Source organism: Triticum dicoccoides, chromosome 2B (assembly GCF_002162155.2).
Source record: "Triticum dicoccoides isolate Atlit2015 ecotype Zavitan chromosome 2B, WEW_v2.0, whole genome shotgun sequence".
Taxonomy (NCBI): Eukaryota; Viridiplantae; Streptophyta; class Magnoliopsida; order Poales; family Poaceae; genus Triticum; species Triticum dicoccoides.
This window is the reverse complement of record NC_041383.1, coordinates 708155932-708167320: the sequence shown is the minus strand read 5'-3', so window position 1 is coordinate 708167320 and position 11389 is coordinate 708155932. Positions and strand designations below refer to the sequence as shown.

Genomic DNA, 11389 nt, shown 5'->3' with positions numbered 1-11389 from the left:
CAGTTATGGAAAAATCGTGGTCCGGACTGCTTCGCGTATGGGTAGGGGATGACGTTGGATGGTTTCCGTGGTCCGGACAGCCACGTCCGGACGGATACGGGTGGTTAGATGGTCCGCATTGAAGATGCCCTTAGGGATCAAAGTTCAGTGGAAGGCGACATTTTCGTCGATAACGAGTTGTGTATGGTAACTTTGTCGGTCTTGAGATTCATGGGCTCAGTCTCTCAATGATAATCATAGAGATAGAATGCGTGTGGGTGGGTTCACAAGAATGAATGTAGGCGTGTACATATGAGCATCTGCTTTTGTACTTTGTATTTTTTTTTCTAAAAAAAACAAGCATCAAAAGTCCACTCTTCTTCTCCTATATATGCGGTTGTTCTGCATTGGCCAGCTAGAGCTAGCCACCCGATCGAGATTTCGCGCCTCGACCCCGGCTTGTCGGCGGCACTACTGGCCAGTCGATCTTGGCATACGTGTATCACACATACACATGTGAGTGGTTCGTCTCCGACGACTAGGCATATAGAAGGGCCAAATTGCGCGCGCACACACACACATGTACTACAGGAGATGAGCCAGCAGGGCGCGAGGTGTACTGCTGTCCGATCGATTTCCCTCCAACGGCCGGCCGGGTTATTGACCTACACTCCATGCCTTTGCTCTGCAATGGAGATTAGTTTTTGAGCCACATGCCCGATCGAAGCCAACGCGACGGATCAGGCCGTTGGTGGCGATTCTCCTTGGGGCGTCTCTGGCCCATGCATGCATGCATGCATGCAAATGGACACAGCACAGCAGTCAATCCAACCAGCAACATGCATGCAAGCAATGCAATGCATGGTCACGATGGTCTCGTCCAGCACAGAACAGTTGCGAGATATCCAAAGTGGACCAAGTGTGATTTACCTTCGTCAATCAGCTAGCCGCGGCGTTCTTCGGGCCTTGCTGGACAGCTAGCTGGTTCGCGTGCGCCTACTCTGTGTGCTCCGTTAGGCTGGTCATGGTGGGGAGTAACTTATACTAGTGTCATGCATATGACACTAGTCTAAGTTACTATCTTTATAGTGCAAAATAACATAGTAGTAGTGTCGTAGAGGACTTTATTAATTAGTTTAGCTTGTAGACTCATCTTGTCTCGGAAAGCGCTATGTTACAGTAACATATTATGTTACCACTTCTCGTTAACTACATGCCACATAAGCAAACGTTTCTCGAAGTGCACTATGTTACTTGCTAAGTTACTCCCACTATGACTAGCCTTATCCCATCCTGATTCCTCAAACCGTTATGCATTATTGAACTGCAGAGTTACCTGATTTTCCAACTTGAGCTTATTGGTGGCACTACCGCGAAAAATGCTTTTTGGAGCTCGGCCTCCAAATTCAAATTTCGTCAAAATTATTGTTTTTCAAAAAAAATCTTAAAAAAATACAGAAATGCATTAAGGCATAACACACATGTGTGCAAAAATTCAGGGCAATATACGTTGAAATGAGGGCTATGCAAAAAAAAGAAAGATCTGAGGCTTTTTAACACATGATACTCTTCATCCTCCCAGTCCATGAATTTGCCTTTTTTGTATATATCGCGCTTCAAGGTATTTCATCCTAAAAATTTACACACATACACATAACATCCTTGTTTACTTGCACCATTTTTTTCCAGATTTTTTTTGAAACCGTAAAGTTTGAATTTTGAATTTTTCAAATTTTCCAAGCTCAAGTGAGCTCGGTCACCAAAACGACATTCTCGCATTACCGCATCGTCTTATGTTTCTATCTTAACCTTTTTTGGAGAGAGAGAATGATTCTATCTTAACCCTGAGCTTATGGATTCTCGTTGAACTGTGGAGCTATCTCATTTTTAAGTGTGTGTTAGTTTTCCTCCGTGCAAAAAAGAAAAAGAAAAAAGAAATGCTCTTTTCCTACGCCGAGAATTCAGAAATGCTGTTTTTTTATGCTTTCAGAGAAATGCTGTTACCATTTCACGAGGCCGTAGGACCATTTAGGCCCATTGCCCCAAACACCACCCACGGGCCTCCACGTTTCCCTTCCCGCACACATCAGCCAGCGTAGCCCAAGCCGTATCGCCCGTCACGCTGTCCTCACGGCACGGCCCAACCAACCCTCGCGTCTCCCCCCGCTTCCACCTCTCCGCGCACCGCCGCCGCCGCCGCCGCACTCCCACGCACGCTGCCGCGGCGGCCGCCCCCGCTGGCCCCTGCGCTCGCTCTCGCGTCTCCACCGGTCCTTCCCGCACCACGGCTGCGCACCCGACCTGATCCCCCGCGCCGCTCGCGAGCCGCCATCCAGCAGAGATGCCGGCCCTGAGGCCGCCGCCGCCGCGCCTCATGCTCAACGCCGTCTCCTGCATGCGGAACGCGCAGACGGTGCTGCGGGACATCAACGTCAGCGTCCACGACGGCACGGCGCTCGTCCTCACGGGCGCCAACGGCTCCGGCAAGACCACCTTCCTGCGGATGCTCGCCGGCTTCTCGCGCCCCTCGGCCGGGGAGATCCTCTGGAACGGCCACGATGTCACCTCCCCGGGGGTCTTCCAGCAGTACAAGCTGCAGCTCAACTGGATGTCGCTCAAGGACGCCGTCAAGGAGAAGCTCACCGTGCTGGAGAACGTCCAGTGGTTCGAGCTCCTCGAGGGCAAGCACGGCAGGTCCGCCCCCGCCATCGAGCTCATGGGCCTCGGCAGGCTCATGAACGACAAGGCCAGGATGCTCTCCATGGGGCAGAGGAAGCGCCTGCAGCTCGCCAGGCTGCTCGCCATCGACCGCCCGATCTGGCTCCTCGACGAGCCCTCCGTCGCGCTCGACTCCGAGGGTGTCAAGTTGCTCGAGTACATCATAGCGGAGCACCGCAAGAAGGGTGGGATCGTCATCGTCGCCACACATTTGCCCATTGAGATCGAGGATTCCATGAACCTCCGGCTTCCGCAGCGGTTCCCCAGGAGGAAAACTTTGGTTGATCTTGTGCGTTGATTGATGGGAGCTCAGGAATGTAGCTGTATCTTTCTAATTCTTCTCCAGCCATACAAATTTTGCGTTGGAGCAACTTCTGATGGTGCAATTTTGTGACACTTTCTTCTGGAAAATAAGAACATATTTGCCATGCCAATATATATGCTGGTGCCTGCTTTGCTCACATACTGCATTTTGGAGATTTGTGGTCGTTCTTTTGATTTTGATTTGTTCATTCATTCATGCCAATATGCCATTGCCACCTGGTAGTGCAATCTTCTGTTCTTATTCAGTGTCTAGCAGTTTTAGTGATGAGATGCAGTGTATTGTCCTGAAGCTTTGATTGGCGGAAAGCTGCCCAGATTTGGAGATCTTTTTACAAGGTAATGGACTACTGGTTTAGGAATTAGGAATTTTCTGTATACAACCAAATTTTATCGTTCCAGTATCTCGTGTAGCCAGTATTGACTTCTGTCCTGAATTTTGTTAGTGATGTTTACCCTGGTTTATGATGTTAGGGCATATCTTTGTCTAGCTATTGCTATGATATTTGAGTGGTCTTGCTGTGCATTTCTAACACGATGTTTGAGTGGTCTTTGTCTAGCTATTGCTATAATCTTTGAGTGGTTTTCAATGTAGCTCCAGCTTCTGCAGAGGTTCCCTCGGAGAAGAACTTTGGTTCATCTTGTGCAATGATGAGGGCTTGCGAATGTATCTGTATCTTTCTAATTTCTTCTCCAGTCATACAAATTTTGTGTTGAAACAACTTCTGATGGTGCAATTACACTTCTAAAAAATTTCAACATATTCGCCACATCAATATATATGCTGGTGCCTGCTTTGCTCACACACTGCATTTTGGAGATTTATGGTCATGGTTTTGCCTTCGATGTGTTCACCTATTCATGCCATTGCCACCTGATGGTAGAATCTTCTGTTCCCAATTCATTGTCTAGCAGTTTTAGTCATGAGATGCGGCGTATTAGCCTGAAGCTTCGATTGGCTGGAGAGGTGATCAAATTTGGAGATCTTTTTAAAAGGTAATTGGTTGTAGGAATTAGAAATTTTCCATACACAATGAAACTTCATTGTTTCAGTATCTCATGTGTCCAGTATGGTAGACTTCTGTCCTGATTTTTTGTTAGTTATGTATACACTGAAATCGTTTATGATGCTAGGGTGCATCTTTGTCTGTTATTGTTATAATCTTTGAGTTGTCTACTGTGCATTTTTTAAAACATGATGTTAAAATTAGGAATCCTCTGCCAGCCTACTGAATCGAGCAGGTCCTGTTTACCTTCAAGAAATTTGGCAACTAGTGGAAGCGCCCAATTTATATGAAGTTGAAGAGGTCTAATAGGATGAATTTTTGTTAGTTATGTATACCCTGAAATCGTTTATGATGTTAGGGCGCATCTTTGTCTGTTATTGTTATAATCTTTGAGTTGTCTACTGTGCATTTTTTTAACATGATGTTAAAATTAGGAATCCTCTGCCAGCCTACTGAATCGAGCAGGTCCTGTTTACCTTCAAGAAATTTGGCAACTAGTGGAAGCGCCCAATTTGTATGATGTTAAATTTTTTTATCGCCATCTAAATTTTGATAATTGGCTAGCGAATCACAATTAGGATGAAAGCAATGCTACTTGTACTTCTTCCGTGAAAAAATGTTACTCATACTGAATTTGTCGTGCATTGTACTGTGTATAGATAAGTTTAGTATCTTGCAGATTGTTAATTTGCTATGTAGATGGTCTAAAAACTTCTTTGTGGGTATTCAGAAAAGACGAACCACCAAATTGTTCTATAGATATTTCTGGTGTGACTGGAACCATTCTGTAAATTGCTCACTTAAACGGAACCTGCAAGTGCATCAGTAGGATCAACATATCTCCGTAGAATGTGGTACTGAAACTTCTGAATAATGTCTGATTGGCAATTTGGCATGCATATTTTGCACTCAGTGATGCCAAAATAGTGTTGTTTCATTAGTGGAACATGTACTTCGTTGTTTGCTGCTCCCATTGGTTCATGTCTGCTGGAGAAGATTCTCAAGGAAACAGGTTGGTTTGTCGAATTTATAAATGTACCATTGTACCATAGATTGACATTAAATTTCTTTGATCTGTTCAAGGCTTCATTATATTGCCTGCTGCGTAGGAGATTGGATTCTTTTACATTATTTTACATAAGTATATATCTGCAATGAAGGGGAGCCTTGGCGCAGTGGTAATGCTGCTGCCTTGTGACCATGAGGTCATGGGTTCAAGTCCTGGAAACAGCCTCTTACAGAAATGTAGGGAAAGGCTGCGTACCATAGACCCAAAGTGGTCGGACCCTTCCCTGGACCCTGCGCAAGCGGGAGCTACATGCACCAGGTTGCCCTTTTTTATATATCTGCAATGATCTGTCTTTGTAGAGAGAAAAAGAAAGCAGAAACTAGGTTGACAAAAATTACTAAATTAAATTTTAGCGGCATTATATATTGCTGATATGCTTATATGGCCTCCATCTGAATCTTGAGTAACGTCACCATGCTGGTCGCAAGTTTATGTATTGATAAAATAAATCCTAGTGGCATTATATATTGTTGATTGATATGCTTATACGATCTCCATTTGAATCTTGAGTAACGCCACCATGCTGGTTGCAAGTTTGAATATATTTGGTGCAGTATGCATTCTGTATACTAGGCTGGCCTCTGTACTCTGGTACTACATTGGCGCAGGCTGTAACAAGGGGGCACTGAATGGTGCACTGATAAGCCCCCAGGGACCATTGGAGAGGTGCTCTCTGACCCCATTCTGCAAGTAGCTGGCCCACTATTGAAGACAAGGTGTTAAGCCACTTCCCAGGCCAGCACGGAGCCACCAACACTACATAAATGCCCACTGTTTCTTTTGCTGTATTTTGTTTGGTTGTTTGTTACTTCCTCTCTAGTCCCCCACCTACAGGATTCTAGCGTGGAGTCTGTTTACAACGCATCAGGATTGAAGATTGATCTTTATAGTGCAAATGCTCAGGTCTAGCTCAGATCCTTGATAGCTTGATCTTTGTTGTAAATGAAAATGACATTTCTGTGTCTAGAATTCATTATGATCCAGGCCATCTGGTCCAATACAGTTGAGCTGAAAGGATCCTGTCATCATGTTCTGACTTAGATTTGATTGCTCTAAACAAGAGTTAAGATGTGTGTTAAAATCACTGACCATTCATTATATAGTGCCTTAATAGTGCTTTGGTAGATGAGTAGGTGGAGTATTTGATGTTGCAAGAATGGTATGAAAAAGGAGGGAGTGCCTTGTAAGAGTGAGGTCTTCTCTTTTCCGTTATTAATATATAGTCTATGTACTCGCAGTTATTCATTTATATTTCTTTCTGCAGTAGATTTTACTTCTTTCTGTAATGATATGTTTTTTTCGCAGGGTGTTTATCTTAATTGTGTTTGACTTGTGATGGAAAGAGAAATAAAGCCCATCTGTACTGAAAAAGGAGGCCTGAAGATCCAAAGAGAGAAAAGCTTCAGTATCAGGTTAGCATATGAACAGGGATGCCTTTCTTCCTTCCAACCTAACGTTTGTGATTCCTAGTGCAGATTACTTGTTTCCGCTTTCATGTGTGTGCTAAGGGAACATGAAAACTACTAGTAAAACATGATTAGGAATGAGAATGCAGATAAATCTCCCAATTAATTGAGCCTATGTCTATTTTAGAGCTGAACAGTGTTTTGAGTTATGGGGTTACTTAATTCAAAGCTGGAGTAGAAGGAATATGACAATGATACCTAGAGTATATTTATGGCATTAAAACAAATGTTTGCTGGACATTCAAGTGTCATGCTGATTTAGCCTTAAAGGTTTACCTAAAAGTGGAACTTCTTTGCTGTTAGTGGTTAAGACAACAGGCATGGGCCCAACCCTTATAAATATTGCCAAGTTAAATTGTTCATCATGCGTGCCTTTTGTTAGGATTCTCTTTAAAGGCTGGTGTCTTTGACCACATCAAACATTTAATCACAGACTTGAAATCCTATTCCATTCCTTAAAGGAGCACATGACATGCACACACACACAGGACCTTATTAATACGCATACTAATGTTAAATGGCGCAGTGAAGTGCTTGATCCCCCAAAAGTCTAGGAGTGAGACATGGGGGCATAGCCATAATGTATTGCTGCCAGTACATTGTCTCTCTAGGGCATACTACAATAACTGCAATCACTCTGATGTAAATGCCATTCTGCTTTAGGACAGTAGCTTATATCACACACACAAAAAAATGGCATCTGGACTCCTGCTTCAACCAGCACAATAATAATACAGCGATCATGTGTGTGCCACATGTCAATATCAATTTGGCATTATTGGTAATACTAGTATAATTTTAATAGGAGACAATATCTTGCACATGTATATCCAATCAAAACTGATTATCCATGGTGAGATGACACCATCAGAAGGGTGCTCTTAAATGACACACACTCTTAGCCAAAGTTCATTCAGCAAACGTACAAATGTTAACTTTATTTGGTGGTAGTTTCTGTAAGGTGTACTACAGCCAGGTTGTGTATAATGCTGCATTGATTGTGACACTGACGCGTTTGTTAGAAGGTGACGGCCGTATATAAAGTAAGAGAGAACTGTTGAGCAGTCATTAGGATTGACAAATCAGGATTGTGGCCCCAATGATAGTAGTGCTAGGCAGAGAAGGCAACCACATCTTCTGTTCTAGTCCATTATCAGCAAAGGAAAATTGACGTGTCATGATAATTAGGAGCTACTTGTCATGCACGACGTCCATGGATTATCTATATGGAGAGGAAGATGCCATGGGTGTCCCAGTGGGGTGTAGAATAGACCAGTTTCACTTTCTAGATTTATTCCTGTCCTCCCGCCATCGTCGCTTCAATTCTTGAAAGGGAGAAATTTATCCGTTCGAACAAGTTGGTTGTTCGTGAAGGATAGGTATCACCATCATCTTGGTGTAATGTTAGGGTTGATTGGAGGTTTCTCTTTCCAACAGATTGGTATGCCTAGCCTCCCACAGCGTACGAATACGACACACTTGCAAATCCTGACCTGGAAATTTCCATTGCTGTTTACTAAACGTGCACGGCAAGCTGTATAGATTTGTATGCAATTAAAGGGAAAATTAGACAAATAAAGAAACGGTACTGAATGCCAGTCCATTGAAGGAGAAAGATACCGTACATCTAGGTTGCTTAATCCGGTACACAGCTCCTTGCTCTTGGAGTAAACTATCAATAGATGTTCATTAATACCCATAGGCAGTTTGCTTGTTAATATATGGTAATCAATGACCATCAGGCGACATCTTAATAAAATTTCTGACCTAGAGGTTTAAATGATCTTGTGCTTCCTAGTCTGCGAATATTATTTCCGTGTACAACTGTATACTATTGAATGTTTAAGTTAGTAGACATACACCTTCCTGCAAGCAGGACTGGTAGCACTTATACCTGGATGCCATGACAATGAACTAGAATGTATTACATGTCACAGTTTTTTTAAGATAGGCCCTTTAAACTGAAAGGGAGGGAGTAGATCGTAAGTATTGAACACTTAATTAACTATGTGTCACATAATAGACCATACGCATTGAAGTGTACAATTAATTAAACCATCTCAAGGCCCACTAGAATACATACTCGATCTGCACATGCTTGTATTGAAGAAAATAGTATGCGTGGAATGCTATCCTTCATGAGCTTAATAATTAATATCCATTAAACTATTTATGCTGTCGTTTTTCTTCTGCAGAAATATAAGTGTGACTTTTTGGACCGAGCATAATGTGCCGCATGAGCGGGCTACAGCTGGTGTTCCAGCAAACCACTCGCTTAGTTGATCTTATCAACCCCAATCATCAACTTTCAGACCAAAACGAAAGAAAGAACTTGTGGAGAGCTACTTCTGAGTTCTGACAAATGTAACTATTCTTTTCTTCTGCAGAGGGAGTTGTACGTGCTGGGGCATTCCCTCGATCAGATGCGCCTTCAGTAGCCCCTGGACCAATCAATTCTTGTTTCTCGTGGAATGTGGCAATTCCTACGTGCGGTAAATGCATATGGTACATCTAAATTAACCCATTCCCCACTTTATGAGTTTTATCATCAACCATATATATGTAGGAAAGCAAAATTTCGACAAGAGAGCAAAAAAAATTGAAGTGGATTAGGCAAGAATTTGCACGAAAAGCGCATACTCGTTTTAATTTAGCTCGAAACACGAACTTAATGTGCATAAACTATCTCCGCTGTCGTTTTTCGCCTGCGCAGATATACACGCGACTTTTTCGGCCGCGCATAATGTGTTCAGAAATAGGAAAATAAATAAATCTTTTGGATAGTTACTTCTGAGTTGTGACCGATGTTAAACTGTTCTTCCATCTGCAGAGCGAGAGTTGTGTACGTGCTGGAGCATTCTGTACTGGTGGTATAGCCAATAACTCGCAGTTACGTTGGTGGATCAGGTGCGCCTCCACTCCAGTAGCCCCCCCCGGATGAATCAATTCTGGGTTTTCTCTGTGGAATGTGCAAGTATTTACTTGCGGTAAATGCATCGACAAGTTGTTATGCAGTTGGACAGTCCCGTCGACCGTGCTGCTGAAGTCAGCTGTGATGGCATGAGAAGAACGTTTTCTTGACAGGACGTGTTTGCAGGAACAATTTGCGAACCGAAGCGTAAATGCTAGGGCCCTGCTGCACTTAATCGAACAGGAAGAGAGGAGATTTTAAAAAGAAATCGTAGCGAATGGGCAGCAATAACTTCTCAACGCACATCCTGACAAGTCCATTGCTCCTCAGTAACACAGGTAGTAACAGTAGAAGTAGTTTTATTTATTTGTCTATGGGCTCCTTGGCCTCTTGCAGTATTTTACTGTGTTGTGCTACACAATTACTACTACATTCTTCAGCTAGTAGTTAGTTTTTTTCTTTTTTGCACTGAAGCTAGTAGTTAGTTTGTTACTGCCACTGAAAAAAATACCGGCGCTTGATACAGGTCATCCTGGTAGAGTAGATAACCATTGGTTTGTAAATTGAGCGGGAAATTTGAATTTGAACCGAGACCCCTCGCATAATTGGTTGGATGCCAACATTTGGCAAATTTTGTGAGTTTGGCAAGAAAATTTGGCAGCCAATCAATCACTAGCCAACATTTGGCATTTGGCAAATATTGGCATTGCCAACTTTTGGCATCGAACCAGTAATGCTCTCAAACTCCCTTGTTGAAATCGGGGTACCGTGCCCCGGTAGCTGGTATGGCGCGGTCCGGGGGCCGGTATTTCAAAATAATTTGGTGGTAGGGTCTTGTATTTCTTGTTTCCCCCCTCCACCCGTTTTCAGAACGTTGAGCTGGCCACAACACAATACAGGGCTAGTACTAGTGTATATGCTACTACTCGTGTCACAAGAGTACTAAGCAAATCAACCAATCTACCAACCCAACCCATGTAGGAGTAGGAGGAGGATCTTTGTTGAGAAGGTAGCTGTTGACCCCCTAATAAATGGCGCTACATACTAATCAACGCCTTTTGCTGTCGCTGTGCAGAGAGAGAGAGAGAGAGAGAGAGGGAAGAAGTTTAGGCTGGTCACAATGGGGAGGAACTTAGGAGTAACATCACACACTTCAATACAACTTTGCTTATGTGGCATATATTTAATGAAGAGAGAGATGTTTGTGGTAACTAGCTAAGTTACCGGAACATCACACACTCCAAGAAACAATGAGTCTATAACCTAATAAATACATCGTTGCATGACACTACATAGATGTTCCTACCCACTATGAAGATAGTAACATAGTCTAGAGAAATGTGTAAGTTACTAGCTTATGTTCTTGCCCATTGTGACCAGCCTTAGAGGAAGACGGAGACTCATCAAAGAAAGACCTGGTATTGGACGGGCGTAGCTGGGTGGCTGTGGGTGGGCCCATGATTGTAAATGTGCGCTTGTCCCGTTGCTCCAGCCTCCAGCAGCCAGCAGGCAGGCCAGGTGCTTGACCACACTAATATCTTGCCTCTTAAATAACTTGCCATATGGGATTTTTTTGCCTACTTGAAAGGCTTAGCACCTGTACAAGGTGGAGCATTGGGAGGGGCCTTAGAGCAAGTATAGTAGAGCTGAGTCAGCGGGCTGTAAGGAATAAACTAGTATATTTCTACTTAGTTGGAGGAAAGAGAAAAGGAGAGAGAAGGTAAGCGGCCTCTTCGTGAAGAGCCAGCTCTAACACGTGCTCCTAGGCACTTTGTGAGAATGAAAGGTGAGCCATATAAAAAAAGTAATACACTCTTTTGATCTATTATTGTACATGTTGACTATAAGATAGGCTGTAGATGACATGGCACTGACTTATAGCCAGCAGCTGGCTATACTATTAACCATACTCTTATGT

General features: G+C 43.4%; 1 protein-coding gene and 1 long non-coding RNA gene across 2 annotated transcripts; both read left to right on the top strand.

Annotated features, from left to right (window-relative positions):
* Positions 1 to 2122: 2122 nt before the first annotated feature.
* LOC119365760 (ABC transporter I family member 1-like) lies at positions 2123 to 3158 on the top strand. The gene has a single exon (XM_037631404.1). It carries the CDS (start codon positions 2321 to 2323, stop codon positions 2993 to 2995), a length of 675 nt encoding a protein of 224 aa, XP_037487301.1. The 5' UTR covers positions 2123 to 2320; the 3' UTR covers positions 2996 to 3158.
* A 5795-nt stretch (positions 3159 to 8953) lies between these two features.
* LOC119368420 lies at positions 8954 to 10022 on the top strand. Its single transcript, XR_005176634.1, has 2 exons — positions 8954 to 9065; positions 9391 to 10022. It is a non-coding gene; the product is annotated as an uncharacterized LOC119368420 (long non-coding RNA).
* The last annotated feature ends 1367 nt before the right edge of the window (positions 10023 to 11389 follow it).

Excerpts from the sequence above, each read along its gene's own strand:
- LOC119365760 (XM_037631404.1), top strand. The coding sequence starts at position 2,321 with ATGCCGGCCCTGAGGCCGCCGCCGCCGCGCCTCATGCTCAACGCCGTC.